This window comes from Lissotriton vulgaris, chromosome 6 (assembly GCF_964263255.1).
Source record: "Lissotriton vulgaris chromosome 6, aLisVul1.2, whole genome shotgun sequence".
Lineage (NCBI taxonomy): Eukaryota > Metazoa > Chordata > Amphibia > Caudata > Salamandridae > Lissotriton > Lissotriton vulgaris.
In genome coordinates, this window is record NC_141694.1 from 498,367,547 (window position 1) to 498,386,457 (window position 18,911).

General features: G+C 45.8%; 1 protein-coding gene across 1 annotated transcript in view; it reads left to right on the forward strand.

The window, feature by feature from the left end:
• LOC147707489 (CD109 antigen-like) overlaps positions 1–18,911 on the forward strand; it is a 943,435-nt gene that overhangs the window by 225,831 nt on the left and 698,693 nt on the right. Inside the window, exons 5-6 of the mRNA XM_086926506.1 lie at positions 1,570–1,695; positions 3,031–3,070. Coding sequence (XP_086782632.1) covers positions 1,570–1,695; positions 3,031–3,070 — 166 coding nt within the window. The remainder of the gene's footprint in view (positions 1–1,569; positions 1,696–3,030; positions 3,071–18,911) is intronic.

The window sequence follows — 18,911 nt, forward strand, 5'->3', positions numbered from 1 at the left end:
GACTATTTTTCAGATATAAATATGGCACAGGGTGCAAAAGGCCTGCTGCTTGTAAATGTGGAACTTTGAAATTGGAGAAAATTAAGAATTAATCTTTAAGTTAGCTTTTCATTTAAATGTTCTCCCATTTAAAAGCATGCAGAAACATCATTTTGTTCTCACACTTCAATATTGAGTCGACAAGGGCTTTTATTTTAGAGTATATATTTCAGTGCTTCAGTTATTCACATCTGTGCCCCAGCATGAGTCTTAAATCTGACTGAACACTGTTCATTATCAGGCCCTGCTATCTGCAGCGTAGCGATAATAAAGTCAAATTAACTCAGCCTTCCCTTAGCTTTAAAAGGAAAATGTGATCCTGTGCTAGTTTAACCCCTTCGACGCTCATGACGAGCTCAGCTCGTCATGAGTTACGGTTCTCGTACGCTCATGACGAGCTGAGCTCGTCATGTAACGCAGGTTTTTAAAAACTCAGAGCACAGCGGGAAAACCGCTAGCGCTCATGAGGTTAAAAACGCACTCAAGGCTGGGAACTGCTCTGAAGTTGTCTGCAAGCTACTTGTAGCTCAGATGAACTGGTTTGAGACACCTGCTTTATGGGTTCTGAATATGTAAAAATATTGCAGATCCTCCCTCTACTGTGCTCCTAGCACAAAAGTCTATTTTGTGAAGCACTGTATCACAATGTGTGGAATGAAATGTGCACTTTCACTTAACCCAGGGCATATAAAACTCATTTTATAAGGGTTCTCCTCATAAATACCTGACCCTCACCCCGGGACACCTAGGGGGGACCCTGGGATACCTAATATGCCCAAACATTGTAGTTTATCTGTTTGTAAGTGCCCCAAACACCAAAGTCGAGTTTGGGCACAAATGCATTTTAAAAGCAGTGCTGCAACACAGGGCGGCTTTTAAACTGACCTCAGGCTTCAGCAGTGCACACGTGCAAGTGCAGAAAGGGCTGCTGACCTCTATACTGCCATGCCCTATTATATACTAGGAACTCAAAGGTAGTTTCAAGCATCCTTCTCGAGTATGTACTATAGCGTTATAGGGGAGGACATGCCAATCACAGGGCTACCCTAACCCATAGTGTACTCTAGTGTATGTAGGTATTTCACTGCATTCTAAGTGTCTCCTTGAGCATAGCACTGGCCCTGGCCCTGGGCCTGGTGAGGCCGAGCCCAGGGTCAGTTAGAGTCAGGTACCACCAGTACCAGTCAGCAAAAAGTTGGGGGGTGCCCAGGGCACAGGATGACTTTGCAACATTTGTCTTTAATAATTTTAATTTACATGCTGTTTTTCTCTTAGATATGCCAAAGGTGTGTTGTATGGATTTCACATTTCTTATAGGAACATTGCACACTTACCATGTACCAACTCCTTAGGTACTAAAACTGTCTTGTGACTGTCTTTCTCCATTTTTTATCTAAATATGTATTGTTCAATTGAATAATAAAAAGATTAAAGGCATACTGCTTTTGCAACTTGCCCAAATGTACTGTCTACTAAAGTAGTAAGACAGCCACTCTAAGTATTTGACAAATCATTCATTTTATTTTGCAGGATCCTGCGGGAAGTCTGATCCAGCAGTGGCTGTCAGTGCAAACATACCTAGGAGTTGCTTCTAAAGAGTTTTTATTATCTGACATCCCTCAAATTGGAGTCTGGGCAGTAGAAGTGCATTCTGACGTAAGTACCCCCAATAGAAATGCAACTTTCGTGTAAAGTGCAGCAAAACTTTTCTTTGCAATGGGAAAAGAACTAACAATGGAAACGCTGAGGAATAAGTCGCTTCTAAATATTTTACACGAAAAGTATTTACTGTTAGTATAATGTAAAACGGGGCGTACATGTTTCCTTTTGTATTTTTTTTTTGGTAATGTGTCAGTATTGACAAATCTAAATTAGAATGAGTTGCGGAACACAAAACGCACTGGAAATGTCAATTGCATTGCGAATGCAAACCAGTACAAAACACACACAAAAACACCGGACACATGCATGCAACTATTTCTACAGACGAGCAGACATTCTATGCACTTACATGAAGACATCCACGCTACTCCGAGGAACAGGTACAGTGAGACAACACTCAGACACACAGACGCGCTGCTTTTGGAAACAGATTTACACCCAAAGTTATATTTCTATTAAAGCCCGGTGGTATAAGTGTATACTCGTCCTAGAATTATTTAAGAATTATATCCGCTGTGGCTCTCCCAGAGGTAATAAACTCTCTCTATTCTCGGATAATATTTTTCTTAACTTCACTAGAAAGATAACGCCAATGCTCAAAGGGTTTGTTTTGCATTCTTTATGTGTGACAACAGGCTTATTCAGTCGACCTAAGGTCACTGCGTCTAACATGTAACTAACTCATTTCTAGAACTGTTACCTCACACATACGAATTACGAGTTTTGCAGCTATCACCGCACCGCGTAAATTTAATCAGGTACATTTTGGTTAGGTCAATTCTGCTGAAGTTGAACTGGGAGAAAATAGCTGGTAGAAATCGGGACAGTCACACGGATTTGCTGCACACACCTAATCCACGCGTATAGAGGAGTAGAGAGGCGCACTCAATGAAGTCAATGTTCTAAGAGAGTCCATAAAAAGCGTAGATCTTCTGTTCTTATTCTAAATGTATTCTTTATTTTCACATACAACGGCTATGTGAAAATAAAGAATACATTTAGAATAAAAACAGAAGATCTACGCTGTTTATGGACTCTCTTAGAACATTGACTTCATTGAGTGCGCCTCTCTACTCCTCTATACTATTGCTCAGATATACATCCATGGCAGCGGATGGTGAGAGTAGCTACACCACCAAATATCTCTGAAACAGACAAAGTTGATGTGCGAATCCTTGGTCAGCTGCTGCGTGCTTTTGTTTATTGTTTAGATACCTAATCCACGCGTGCTTGTGCCCCATCATGTATATGGCAGAACGCATGATAGGTGACAATTATTACACCCACCGACTCACAATCCCAAATCACCGGATTCTGTTTTATTTCCAGGGAATGCACGTCTCCAAGCAGTTTTCGGTGACTGACACTGGTAAGTGAACATGCAATGTATTTGTGAAACATTTGTCCTCCCTATTCTTGGCGCCTTATTCACAGTCCTTTTTCGAAGAGTAGGGTTGTTCCACTCCAAAAGACTACGCACGCTTTGAAGCCCAACCTCCTGATTAAACAGTATTGTATACCTTTGTATAAAAAGGTCCAAAACGCAGCCGAAATTCACATTGTCCGATCAGTTTTATTGACGCGTTGACTGTTCCTCACTTCAAGTTTGTGTGACTTACGGATACATTTGCTGGAGTAACACATTCTTACTGGCAAAGTCCCTTTCCCCTGAAACTCACAGGATAACCTTTGTGAACACAATCAAGTCCCACTCATAGAAAAAGCTTTGTGAATCAGGCCATTCGACCATTCAAACTGGCCCTTTCACATGCATATGAGATAATGATGTATTATGCCACCTCATGATAAACGTATAAGCTTTAATTACTTTTTTTATTGAAATTGTGACAAAGTAACATAACTAACATAACATATGTGTTATTTAAATGCCTTTACAGTGCATCTTCCTTTTTAAATGTGTTTTAATGTTCACATAAATGGAAAAAGTAAAGCATAAACAAAAACAAAATTTCACTTGGTGGCATTTTTCAGTCAGTTTACCATATTGACGGTATTTTGCATTATTTATTTCGCTGTATCATTTGAAAGTGTCCTCTTCATCCTAGCCCTGTCAAATCCCTACTCATTCTCAGTGTTAGATGAGCCTGAAGCTTGCAATCATCTCTCTCTCTCCCTCCCCCGTCCAGCAGGGTCTCATTGCCCCTTGAGCCTTGCGGCACTGGTGGGCGTCCGGGGAGGCACTCTGTGTAAATATCCAACACAACTCCGGCTCGAGATGATCCAGACAGAATTGCGCACTCACAGTGGTGTAGGAGCAAACCAGGGTTTAATGCGCCAAGTTCATATCCATAAACAGCTCTGCATGGAAATGCCTTGCTCAGGGCAGTGCTGCCAGATTGATACCTGTCCAAAGCTCTCCAAGTACAAGCCCAAGTTCAGCCCAACACAGAGCAGTATCAGCCCAAAAACCAGCTCAGGAATGTAACTCTCAAAATATGCAAAAATGGCTTTCAGACAACATTTAAAGGATCATTCTAAAGTATTTTCAATATACATATAGTTGGAGGAAGCACAATGGGCACCAATGCACTTCTGCAATCATGTCAAACGTCTACTAAAAACACTAATTTTGGAAACCACTCCCCACTGTGATCTTCTAATTGTCTTTCTGTCACTACAAATCCGAACTCGAACCTGGCACTTATGAATTAAATCTACAAGAGCAGTTTATAATCAACCTTTAATGAAATCTAAGAATGGGAACTTTAAAGCTATTTCAGCATTGTGCTCCAAAAAAAACACATTGACCAGATTAACACCACACAGTGATACATGTATAATGAAATGACCCCATCTGTTAAAATAATTCCAGCATGACTTGTCTGACAAGGCTTGAATCATGTGTATTTGACTGAAGATATTTAAACAAAAGATTGTCTTTCACTAGGCATTCACTGCAGTATTAGACAACAGTAAAAATAAGCATTGAGACAGATAAAGTAACAAGTGTGCTTAAATATGAAGTGATCATGTGAAAACCTAAAAGACTAGAAGGAGAAGTGTCCTGTTTGAGAACTGCGAGGGTCACCGCAGTAAGAAGAAAGGCCCACACCCCTTCAGTTAACAAGCATTTACAATGCAATGGTCTCGGAATTATTAAAGGTAGAGCTATTGGCATTGCTCATGACCTTTTTTTTTAAAATCATAAATAAATGGCATTGTCATTTACACTGCCAATAGCTTAATCGCTCGCATATGCATGACCTATTGCATTTACACCCACACAGAGCCACACACACACACACACAGAGCCACCACACAGAGTCATTCACATAGAGCCACCCACACACACCGAGCCACCTACACAGAGCCACCCTCACACAGACAGAGCCACCCACACATAGAGCCACCTACAAAACAAGAAAAACTAGTGCAATCAGGGGGCAGAACGCCTTCATCTGTCGAATCCCCCTCTCCCAACCGGCCCCACCGCCCGTACCGCTCTTACCTGAACGGGCCACTCCTGGTACCAGTGTCTGCCCAGCTAGTATCCACAGTACCAGTGTTTGCCCCGCCAGTACATTCAGTACCAGTGTATTCTCCGCCAATACCCTCAGTACCAGTGTTTGCCACACCATTACCTGTCTGCCAGGCGCGGTGCGTCCATTGGGGCGTGGGGGCATAGCCCCCCCGCCCGCCTGCAGCTCCCTCTGCATTTCTGTTGAAAGACGCCAAGGCAGGAGAACTGACATTCCAATCATGTCAGTCAGCATGACATCACATCGCCCACCCCCTTCAGAGTCTGAAGGGGGTGTGCGGGGTGGCGTCATGTTGACTGACATGATGATGTTACCAGGGCAAGCAACACAAGTACGCATGAGTGAGGATGGAGGGTGAATTTTTTACCCGTGCCCACGCATGCACACTTGAGTTTGCGCTTTTTTGCGCATGCCCATTAGGAATGGGCTCCTAATGGGCGTGCTGTGGGCGAAGAGAAACCTGTGCCCCAAGCGCCAGGATTGGCTGCGAGGGCTGCCAGTCTCCATTTGTGCCGTGAGGCGCCAAGGGGTCGGGGAACAGAGGTCGCGTGGACCCGGACCGGCGGTAACTGAGGTAAGTTTTGTTTTTTATATTTAATATAATATAGTCAGCACCAGGCCAGGGCTCTCTCCAGGAGCACATGCACATCACAGGATTCCTGGTAATGAGTGAAGTAGAGGAAATGGAGAGAATAGATAAGATAGGGTGGTAGTGAAAGAGAAACACCGCAGCGACCCTAGAGAGGGGTAGTCAAGAAAATGGGGTGGGGAGGAGGGGTTAATAGGGGATTGGAAGAACAGTGTATGTCCTCGGTGTTCAGTTTTTTTTCATCCCGTTGTAGCGGGCAAGCATCTCTTCTTTGTGCTCAGACGGGGTCACTCACGCATGCCCCCCTCCCCCCCCCCCTTGCCATAAGAGGTGCCAGGAGAGTGCCACTGCTGGGGGGCGAGTCCTTTCTGGCAGGAACCACACCACAGCCCTCGAGTTCCAGCACACTGCAGCCCCCACCACCGGCAGTCACCTTCCACATCTGCTCATCTGGGTGTCACCTGCATCGCCTCTGGGCCCCCTCAGCGTGCTCCCCCAAAGTTCAGCAAGTCTGAGGGGGCAGCATGCCAAGAGAGGGTTGGGGGCCACGGCACCCAAGAACTGCAGGCCTCCCAGAGTTGCTGTTATATCCACGGTGCTGCGCAGCCAACAAATGATGAATGGAACATTCTAGCGCGGCCCTTCTAATGAGGAAAACCTCACGGAGCATTTTAATTCCCATTTCTCTTTTCACAGCAGAAAAGTAAATCTGTTTATACTGATAAAGTTAACTGTTCGCGCCCGGTTCATATAACTCACAATGTTGATATTTTCAGGAAAAAAACGAACATTAGGTTAACGCAGGCCTGTAAATTTCCCAGGTGGCTAGTTAAATTATGCAAACATCCATAATAAGGAAAGTAATGTGTGGAAATACGCTATGGGAAAATCACTGCATTTAAGCAGACCAGGAATCCATTAACTTAATTTTGCTAGTTCGTATTTTAATCATGCTAAATTCATGTGCCACTTTAGATAGCGCGTCTGTGTTTTCTGAACACTGTAAAACACATACCTTACTATTATTGAATTTAAAGGTTCTCAATTGACTGGCCCTGGCAGGATGGAAGGCAGATTGGCCCTGCCGGATGTGGTCTTGTGCCTTTTATGCTACAGCAGATGACAGCATTGCACATTTGGCTTATTGAGCAATCTTGCCGGCTTAGGTGTTCACCTTGTGCATCACAGCTTATGTTCTCTACTAAAACAAAACAAAAGGATTGGTGGGTGAGAATGTAAAGAGTTGTGCTAATGTAAGGAGAATGCTTAGACTGAGAATGCAGAAAATGAGAGTCGCGGTTGACTGGCAATATGGTGAGAAAGAAGAGAGAAACACTGATAGGTAGAGAATGTTTAGATCAAGGGACCATGAAAGCAGAGGAGGAAGTGAGGCAAGACCGAGAATGCAGAGAGGACAGAGCTGGACTGGTAATGTAGAGTCAGATGGCAGAGATATCCTTGCCAAACAGAGAACAAGATACTACATCTATAGTGAGAGAGAGCTGCATTGTAAGAATGGACTTAAACTTAACCTGTACGGGGAAGGCACAGCTAAGAAAATAATACAGGCAGGAGTTTAGACTAAATACGATTGGTGTAAAGTGGGCAGATGACAGATGAAACCGAGTATGAGTGGGGAAGCGAAGGTAGGTCTGTGTTAAAAGTGTAGAGACCCACTCTCGCTCGCAACGGTGCAGTATGCAAATCAGTTTACGCCCCACTACTTTCCAATGTCACCAGCCGCCCCTGCTGTCTGCTCTGTCAATACCCTTAGTACCAGTGTTTGCCTCACCATTACCTGTCTGCTCTGTGAATACCCTCAGTACCAGTGTCAATACCCCCAGTACCAATGTTTGCCCCACCAGTACCCTCAGTAACAGTATCTATCCCGCCAGTACCCTCAAGATCAGCATCTGCCCCTCCAGTACTTCTAATCTGGAATCAACGCCAGTGTGGCGAGGCCGCGGGTCCAAGCACATTGTCGAAACCCTCTGAGCTGCACTGAGTTGCGCTGATGTCGCTTCCCAACAATCTTTTCTGTTTTGGCTTTTCTCTGGAGTTAAAAACACGAGAGGTACTCAAAGTCTATGAAGTAAAGAACTAGTAGGACCAGATTATGTCCAATGTAAGTGTTCAGATCAGACCGTTGATCTTGAGCACATGACACTATTATGTCAAAGAGGTGAGGTAGAGAAGATACAGAGTCTAGGACAGGGGTCTCCAACCTTTTCTGTAGTGAGAGCTACTTTTGAGGAGTGAAAATCATTTTGAGCAACTAAAGGCCGAGCAACTCGCAAATTCTTCCCAGAGACTCCCACGCCCAGGTTTTTTGACTAAAGAGCCTCTAAGCTATCATTTCATTAAATTTTAATAAAAAGAAATGTAAAATGATGTTCTTGGCTCCGGTTTGTGGCCAGGAACAACTTCACAGCTGGCAAGTTTTCTGGTTGCTTATGTATGACATTTCTTTGATTTTACTGTCTGACTGTATGTATGATATTTCACTGTCAATGAGTGAAAATGTGAGTGGCACCATTATGGTTAAAACAAAACAATAATATCCATGGAAATAAATAAATATCTTAAATGACCCACAAGTGAGACATGAAAAATTCAGGCAAAGCCCTGAAACTGATGTAAAACCCCGGAAATGGAAGGTCACAAACCACACTGTTTGACCTTAAAACAGAGCAGGCCTCGAAAATGTTTAAAAATATTATCTAACCTGCAGTTTAAATAACTTCAATTACATGCTCTCCCTTTAAAGATGAGTCTTTTTTTTATTTAGTGTCAACATAAAGTACTTTGATCACAGGCATAAATTAACGGCACAAAATGCATCATCTTGTGAACAATAGTAGAAGGCAGCACTGTTTATTTTCTTTAAAAAAAATAAGGGATAAATGAAGGTTGAGATGCATACAAAATAACCATTTTGCCAGTCCAAGACGTTTCAAATAAAGGTTCAAATTGGACAAACATTGTCATTACCACATTTGACAAGTCATTTGTTTTATCTGTGTGCTAGCTGTTCTTAAGTGTACAATGTTTTATAGATAGAGAGGCCTCTCTGTACAGCACAAACTACACAGCGACCTCAGGTCAAGCGTAAATCAAACATGATTACACATGTAGGCTGCACCTCATGGCCGCGGTATTTCAAACTACTTAATACTTGTTATTAACTAAGCATCCGACACCCCGATTTAGTTCACAACAAAGTGCACCCAGATAAATATTTGTGGGCTTACCATAACGTGGTCTTACTGCTGGTGCTTGCTGTGCTTATCTGTTGGCATTGCTCGTACAACAGGGACAGAGGCTCTCTCGGAAGGGGGCATGCTCTTGTAGGTCGAGTGGCATCATGTTAATGACACTGCTGGCTGCAGGCATCACTCGTCCCCAATTGGCCTCGGTCAATGCTGATGCTTTGCTTCTGGCATTACGGTAGGCAGAAGTTACGCAGACTTCTATCTTGACTGGGCCTGGGGCTCAGGAGAGTGCACTCACTGCACGCAGCCTGCAATGCTGGTCCATAGTGGGTGCAGAGGAGTATTTTAAATGCCGGTGGAAATCTTTTAAAAACAGCCCAGTGCTGCTGGGAGCTTAGTGATTAGAAAACAGATGTGCGCCCCAACCTCTCCAACAAGTAGGCCTGTCAGGAGAAGGCCATCTATGTACGTTCTGGGGCCGACAGTATGCCCTACTACGCACCCTCCACCTCCCACATGAGGGCTCAGGCCAGTGCGCCTCCTGTTTTCCCAGTGCTGAGGTGGCCCCCAGAACTAGTACATACATCTTCTGACGCCGACCGTGCAGCACCAAAGAGCACAACTTCCTCTGACCCACATGGTGAAAAGGTGCCACTTGCCTATCAGCGGCTGGAACCAGGAATGTCAAATTTAAGCTGACGTCGCCATTGTCAAAACACACTGCGTGGTCCTGGTGGGTAGGCGCGCTTTGCCAGAAATGAAAGGCAAGGCGCTGCCCCTCTGCTTCATGTGTGGCGACTGCTGGGTAATGGTCATGCTGTGACAGGCCACGTGGTATGAAGGAGGCCACAGCAGGGCTCCATGAATCTCCGCTTCGTTGAATCATGCAGCAGGCTCCAAGGCTGTAGTGTTCTACTTGTAATATGCTGTTGTGGCTCACGCTTGCGTCTCCTTCACTTCATATGCATTGTAAATCCCTGGCTTAGGCAATCTAACACTGCTCAAGGCAAGCCGACCTCACTCGCTTTTCCCCGCCCCAGCTAACTTAATAGCCAATGGCAGCAGTGCGATCCCGGAAGTAACTCTAGCAAGAACAGACACGAGGCTAAAAAGGCCCAAAAATAAACATAACGACAGTGATAAGGCACAAAAGTGAGCCCCGGGTCGTGAGCTACTAGGAGGTTGTTGGCGAGCTACCGGTAGCTCGCGATCGACCGGTTGGAGACCCCTGGTCTAGGAAGCTAGAACAAAGTACCCATCAGCCCACTCAACAGTGGAGTATCGTCATCTGGGTTGGTGAGAAGAAAGGTGTCCTCTAGGCTCCTCCTCAGGGAGAGTCTGAGGTTGCCTAATACTGGACCCTAAGGAAAAACATCCAACCGACAGAAGACAGTGTGTGAGCGGAAGGGGCAAAAGTTTGCAGTGCTCAGAAAAAGAAAAGAAAAGGAAGCTAATCCTTGTGATTAAAAATACCTACTTTGATGACATAAGAAAACTTTATTGGGTTTGACCATCAAAGTGGTATCGTTAAAAGCAGTATGCTGATAGCATGCAAGGAATTGCTATCTATCATGTGTGTTAATTGGTCGACATGTTTCAGCCTATACCGGCTTTCTTCAGGACCTATGATATGCTACTGCAACACATACTTATCGTGAGTTGGAACTTGATTATGACCAATCTCCAATAAATGAAGGTGTATCTTCTCCTGTGCACAGAAAATGTGGGAAACAAAAAAACACAGTGTTAAATACATACAAAATGTGTAGTATAAACCACACCCTCTTAGAGTACAGGGAAAATGTAGTTTTCACTCACCCTACTTGTAGGGAGAACGAACCTCACCTCGCCTGGCAACAGCTCAGGTTGGAAGGAGGCCACGCACTAGAAGATAAGCGCATGAAATAGAGATTAATGGCGCAGTAACTGTTACAGTCCTGCATTTTGTTCTAGACATTACAAACAGCGATACCAGCAGGCAAAGGGAGGTGGCCAGGTCAAAAGAGTCAAAGACTAGAGGGAACTTTATCTAGGAATTTTGCATCAAACCCACTGGCTTGTAGATCTAATGCCCGAGTTGTGCTTCAAAAAAAGGAAGTAATAATAAGGGCAAACGAGGCGCTTAATTGATAGCGCCAAGGTAAGTCAATGCGGAGTTGGAATCCTAATGCCTAAAGCCCTCAAAGGATGAAGCGCGAAGTGGAGCGCTGAAGAACTCACCTCTCCGTCGTTACCTCGGGTAGAAGACTGAGCCGAGGGGGAGGTGACACGTTAAAAGACAATAGCTGTTTTAACAACCGGTGGCGGACCTGAGAGGAAACTCTCAATGTGCGCGTTGCTATAGGTTGGATTTAAACAGCCAATGATAGCGGTCCAAGCTAAGCTTACAGAAGCACGGACCTTCTGGCGCATTCTCATTGGTTGGATGTCTTAAACCAATGTCAGCGGTGGAGGCTTTCGTGCGGAGCTGTGCGAAGCACGCGCAGCGAAACCTATGGGAGTCATTCATTGCGTTTAGAAGTCCGTCAAAGTGGCGGACCTCATTGGAGGACTACAGACGAAGTATTCGCATTGGACTTGTGTTCAGACCAATGGCTGTTGGCGTATCAGAAAAATGCCTGAGTCGGCTTTTAACCCAGAGTGCGTGGTTGGTAAGCTATCAGCCAATCACGCAATAGCTAATAGTGAAAAAGTTATTGGTGCAAAAGTGTAGCGTAATTTTGGATCAGACCCGCGGAATAATATTCCTACGCGGTTTCACCAAAAGATCAACAGATCAACCAAGCGTACTTACAACGAGTCTGTGTGTAACAAAGAGAAGGCAGTGTGTTGCAGGTTGCCAAAGTGTATGAGAAAAACCAATATGTGGCTGTATATAACAATGATATTATCTGGTTTGGGATAAGGCCGGCGAAGTTGTGTTTTTGTGTGGTACCCACTCTAATCAAGAGCCGTGGGGGTTGATGATTTCAACTCTGCGGGCCATAGAGAAAGGAACCTATATGCAGACAACCTCCCGGGCGGGCTATATTCCACGAGTCAATGGAATATCATATATAGGACCAATCAGTATGTGATTGAGTAGACATATGTCCAAAATGTTAGCTCATAGTGACCCAATATCGAAGGTATCAAGGGTGTCATGCCGGATGTATAGACATGATAGTGTATGGCTAGATGCTCACAATTGCATCCAAGGTATATCATCGTTTAGCCCTTCTGTGTCGCTTCGCAGTTTGTAGACCCATCTCTGCTCTTTCCTCAGAAGGAACAGTGGAATGTCTGTGATGTGACTGGGTATGTGTGGTTGTTCCAAGATTAACCACTTCAGTTCATCAGGATGGTGTTTTTTCTCTAGAAAATGCGAGGTAAGGCGGGTAGCCTGTTTGGTGCGTCTGATAGTGCTTTTGTGCTCTTGGATGCGCAATTTGATTTTTCTTGCTGTCATCCCTATGTACCTTAAGCCACAAGGACAGGTGATTTGGTAGATGACTCTGTCGCTGTTACAATTTGTATGGCGTTTGAGTTTCCAGGGTCTAGTGGTGCCAATATCGACTTCAAGGGTTTTACTGGTTTGGGCACACACTGAGCAGTTGCCACAAGGATAATGGCCCTGCACTGGAGGAAGATTCCACAGGTTGGAAGTGGATTCTGCAACTTCTTCGCGAGGTCTTGTGTGTACAAGAGCGTCTCTGAGATTTGTCCCTCTCTTGAAAGAGAATAGTGGTAAAGGAATGTGTTCACCAGAGCTATTCAGAATCCGCCATTTCTGTCTGATGATTTTCTGCATTTTAGACGAAGAGGTGTTGTATGTGGTGACACACACCATTTTGTCAAGAGGTGGTTTTGCAACTGGGGGTTCAAGTAGGGCCTCACGATGATTATTAGCAGCACGTTTGAAGGACTTACGGACCAGAGTTTGAGGGTAGCGCCGCATTTTCAGCTTACTGGAGAGATCCTTCGCTTTTGCACGGAAGTCTGCAGTATCGGAACAGTTCCTCCGAACCCTGAGGAACTGACCAAAAGGAAGGTTCTCCCTCAGAGAATGGGGATGGTGGCTATCGAATCTAAGCAGTGAATTACGTGCCATAGGTTTTCGATATAGAGAACTAGCCAGATGTCCTTCTTGTGGAAAGATTGTCAAGTCAAGAAAAGGGAGTTCAGTTTTACTGTACTCTAATGTAAACCTAAGATAAGGGTTTTGTCCGTTCAACCAATCTTGAAAAAGCAGAAGGGATTGTGTATCTCCTCGCCAGACTACTATGATATCATCAATGTACCGCTTCCACATCTTCAATTGTTGAAGATGAGGATTGGTGTTGTTCAGTACATGTTGGGTCTCAAAATGATGGACATATAGATTCGCTAGGCTGGGTGCGAATTTACTGCCCAAAGATGTCCCCGAGATCTGTAAATACAGAGAGTCCTCGAAGGCGAAGAAGTTCTCAGTCATGGCAATCCTTGCCAGTTCCATTATAAAATGGATGGGAGTAGCAGTGTCCACCGAGAAATCTTCTAAGAGTGTTTTGACCGTCTCTAGTGTCTCAGTTTGTGGTATACAGGTATACAGTGATTCGACATCAAAACTTGCTAGAATATCAGTATTAATGTCGAAAGGGACATCGGGTAGTTTCCGTAGGATGTCCTTGGTATCCTGGAGATATGTTGGCATGGTTTTCACAATCGGACTGAGAAAGACATCAACAAAAGTTGATAAAGGTTCTATCTTGACTTGACAATCTTTCCACAAGAAGGACATCTGGCTAGTTCTCTATATCGAAAACCTATGGCACGTAATTCACTGCTTAGATTCGATAGCCACCATCCCCGTTCTCTGAGGGAGAACCTTCCTTTTGGTCAGTTCCTCAGGGTTCGGAGGAACTGTTCCGATACTGCAGACTTCCGTGCAAAAGCGAAGGATCTCTCCAGTAAGCTGAAAATGCGGCGCTACCCTCAAACTCTGGTCCGTAAGTCCTTCAAACGTGCTGCTAATAATCATCGTGAGGCCCTACTTGAACCCCCAGTTGCAAAACCACCTCTTGACAAAATGGTGTGTGTCACCACATACAACACCTCTTCGTCTAAAATGCAGAAAATCATCAGACAGAAATGGCGGATTCTGAATAGCTCTGGTGAACACATTCCTTTACCACTATTCTCTTTCAAGAGAGGGACAAATCTCAGAGACGCTCTTGTACACACAAGACCTCGCGAAGAAGTTGCAGAATCCACTTCCAACCTGTGGAATCTTCCTCCAGTGCAGGGCCATTATCCTTGTGGCAACTGCTCAGTGTGTGCCCAAACCAGTAAAACCCTTGAAGTCGATATTGGCACCACTAGACCCTGGAAACTCAAACGCCATACAAATTGTAACAGCGACAGAGTCATCTACCAAATCACCTGTCCTTGTGGCTTAAGGTACATAGGGATGACAGCAAGAAAAATCAAATTGCGCATCCAAGAGCACAAAAGCACTATCAGACGCACCAAACAGGCTACCCGCCTTACCTCGCATTTTCTAGAGAAAAAACACCATCCTGATGAACTGAAGTGGTTAATCTTGGTACAACCACACATACCCAGTCACATCACAGACATTCCACTGTTCCTTCTGAGGAAAGAGCAGAGATGGGTCTACAAACTGCGAAGCGACACAGAAGGGCTAAACGATGATATACCTTGGATGCAATTGTGAGCATCTAGCCATACACTATCATGTCTATACATCCGGCATGACACCCTTGATACCTTCGATATTGGGTCACTATGAGCTAACATTTTGGACATATGTCTACTCAATCACATACTGATTGGTCCTATATATGATATTCCATTGACTCGTGGAATATAGCCCGCCCGGGAGGTTGTCTGCATATAGGTTCCTTTCTCTATGGCCCGCAGAGTTGAAATCATCAACCCCCACGGCTCTTGATTAGAATGGGTACCACCCAAAAACACAACTTCGCCGGCCTTATCCCAAACCAGATAATATCATTGTTATATACAGCCACATATTGGTTTTTCTCATACACTTTGGCAACCTGCAACACACTGCCTTCTCTTTGTTACACACAGACTCGTTGTAAGTACGCTTGGTTGATCTGTTGATCTTTTGGTGAAACCGCGTAGGAATATTATTCCGCGGGTCTGATCCAAAATTACGCTACACTTTTGCACCAATAACTTTTTCACTATTAGCTATTGCGTGATTGGCTGATAGCTTACCAACCACGCACTCTGGGTTAAAAGCCGACTCAGGCATTTTTCTGATACGCCAACAGCCATTGGTCTGAACACAAGTCCAATGCGAATACTTCGTCTGTAGTCCTCCAATGAGGTCCGCCACTTTGACGGACTTCTAAACGCAATGAATGACTCCCATAGGTTTCGCTGCGCGTGCTTCGCACAGCTCCGCACGAAAGCCTCCACCGCTGACATTGGTTTAAGACATCCAACCAATGAGAATGCGCCAGAAGGTCCGTGCTTCTGTAAGCTTAGCTTGGACCGCTATCATTGGCTGTTTAAATCCAACCTATAGCAACGCGCACATTGAGAGTTTCCTCTCAGGTCCGCCACCGGTTGTTAAAACAGCTATTGTCTTTTAACGTGTCACCTCCCCCTCGGCTCAGTCTTCTACCCGAGGTAACGACGGAGAGGTGAGTTCTTCAGCGCTCCACTTCGCGCTTCATCCTTTGAGGGCTTTAGGCATTAGGATTCCAACTCCGCATTGACTTACCTTGGCGCTATCAATTAAGCGCCTCGTTTGCCCTTATTATTACTTCCTTTTTTTGAAGCACAACTCGGGCATTAGATCTACAAGCCAGTGGGTTTAATGCAAATTTCCTAGATAAAGTTCCCTCTAGTCTTTGACTCTTTTGACCTGGCCACCTCCCTTTGCCTGCTGGTATCGTTGTTTGTAATGTCTAGAACAAAATGCAGGACTGTAACAGTTACTGCGCCATTAATCTCTATTTCATGCGCTTATCTTCTAGTGCGTGGCCTCCTTCCAACCTGAGCTGTTGCCAGGCGAGGTGAGGTTCGTTCTCCCTACAATTAGGGTGAGTGAAAACTACATTTTCCCTGTACTCTAAGAGAGTGAGGTTTATTCTACACATTTTGTATGTATTTAACACTGTGTTTTTTTGTTTCCCACATTTTCTGTGCACAGGAGAAGATACACCTTCATTTATTGGAGATTGGTCATAATCAAGTTCCAACTCACGATAAGTATGTGTTGCAGTAGCATATCATAGGTCCTGAAGAAAGCCGGTATAGGCTGAAACATGTCGACCAATTAACACACATGATAGATAGCAATTCCTTGCATGCTATCAGCATACTGCTTTTAACGATACCACTTTGATGATCAAACCCAATAAAGTTTTCTTATGTCATCAAAGTAGGTATTTTTAATCACAAGGATTAGCTTCCTTTTCTTTTCTTTTTCTGAGCACTGCAAACTTTTGCCCCTTCCGCTCACACACTGTCTTCTGTCGGTTGGATGTTTTTCCTTAGGGTCCAGTATTAGGCAACCTCAGACTCTCCCTGAGGAGGAGCCTAGAGGACACCTTTCTTCTCACCAACCCAGATGACGATACTCCACTGTTGAGTGGGCTGATGGGTACTTTGTTCTAGCTTCCTAGACTCTGTATCTTCTCTACCTCACCTCTTTGACATAATAGTGCCATGTGCTCAAGATCAACGGTCTGATCTGAACACTTACATTGGACATAATCTGGTCCTACTAGTTCTTTACTTCATAGACTTTGAGTACCTCTCGTGTTTTTTGCTGTAGTAGTTGGGGGACAAGGTACCTTCTCTGTCTATAAACTAACTCCCCTAGGACCCCCCAATACTCTGTTGTGTTTTTTGTTTTCTCTGGAGTTCCCTCCGCGGTTCATCGCAGAAGGGTCGGCTGCGCCAGCACGGACAGCACCGGGAGGGGACTGGGGTAATAAGATGTATTTTACAATCAGCCAGTTATCAGGGGAGGACCAGGGCGCCGTATCTTTACGCAGAAGTGGATGTTCCCCTTAGGATGGGAGGCTTTCCTGCGCGCCGGGAGCGTGTTTAATGGTGTGTGCATGGCGGGGGCTTCTCCCTAATAGAGAGTTCACCGGTGCGCTCCCACTTGCCCGTGATTGGCTCTTTCCAACCTGCGCTTCTCGGCTCTGCCACTTCAGTGTGGGATGCTGCGCTCAGCCCCACGGATCTGTGGAAGGAAGGCAAGGATCCGCGGAGAGCTGACTGCGGAGGGCTCCGAAGGACCCAGTGACCCAGGGGCAGGGGCGTGCGGGCCCCGAGGGAGCTCGGCCGGCCAGTCCAGTGCGCACCCAGGGACTGTGAACTGAGGCTTCTCTGGCATCTGTGCCAGGTCCGCGGAGCTACACGAGTGCGTCTGGCATCTGTGCCAGGTCCGCGGAGGTACGCGAGTGCCTGGGAACCTCGGGAAGCTCTGGGTGGTCCAGGGAGAGTGGGGTGTTAGAGCCCTAGGGGGAGCTGTGTCTGTTTTAGGGTCTTTTGAGAGCTGTGGGTACAGGCGCTTCAGAGAGTTGAAAGTGTCAGGGCACTAGGGAGAGCTCCGAGAGCCAAAGTCCTATCGGGTAACTGTGGGTGCCAGGGTCATCGGAGAAATGGAAGTGTCAGATTTGTAGAGCGGAGAAGTGGATGCTAGGGCGCTTGGACACTGCGAGCGGCAGGGGCCACAGAAGATTGTCAGTGCCAGGGCCCCAAGAGAGCTGTGCGTGCCAGGGCTCTCAGAGAACTCTTAATATCGCGACCCTCAGAGAACAGCCAGGGCCCTCGGAGAGCTATGAGTGCCAGGGCCCCAAGACAGCTATGAGTGTCAGGGTCCTCAACGAGTTGTGAGTGTCAGGGCCCTCAGAGAGCTGTGAGTGCCAGGGCCCTCAGAGAGCTGTTAGCGCTAGGTTCCTCTAGCGCTTTGAGGGCAGGAGCCTCAGACAGCTGAGAGTACAGGAGTGTTAGAGAGCTGAAGCTTACACTCTCTGTGGAGAGGCGTGGATGCCCGGGCCACCGGAAGGAGGATAGTTCCAGGCTGTAAGTGTTGGGGTTGACCGATCCGGGTGCATGGTTCCTCGATTACTGCAGAGGGTATGGCTCGCTCTGAAGGCAAAGCCCTTAGCCTGTTGTTGGTGCCAAGGATGCTCGTGCAATAGTGAAAGCCCGCAACCTCGAACAGCGTCATTAAGTAAACAAGCAAAAAAACAAACAGGGGACAGAAGCACGAAAAACGGCACACGGGAGGAAGGGAAAACCAGACGTGCGGTCGGAGGGAAGGGGTGGCCAAACAGGGAGTCAGAGGCAAGAAGCAACGGCCCAAACAGGGGGGGGGCATGAAGAAAGGCACAAACAGGGGAGCAGAGGCTTACCTCATGTCCTGGTAGACGCTGCTCGACCAGCAAAATGGCGTCCGCCAGCTTCAGAATTTTTCGGATTCGGGGGCGGGGTTTTGCTGTTTTGAGTGACAGACAACGTCACTGTCTGAAGAACAGCAAAACTTACGCCCCCAAATCCGAAAAAGACGGGGCTTCTTTGGAGGGACGGCTCTCTCCTCCAATGGCTGGCCTCCGTTTAGGAAGCCAGCCAATGGTGGAGAGACAGGGCAGGGAGGCGGGTTCTGAAGCCCTACTAAGTAACATTAAATCTCCGGACAGGAAGCTGCTTTGCAGCTTATAGGTCCCTCGACCTAAAAAGTACATAAAAAAGGATATTAACTTACTTTGACCATTTCTCTTCTCTGCCCTTGACTTTTAAGTCCTTCATCATGACAACATCGGTATCTGTTAAACTTGCCAGGAACCACTGACTCTTCAGTCTGCTTAAGGGCAGAGATACCCCTCTGGGGGTCGATTCTAGCGCCATACAAACAGATAAATCAATAAATAAATA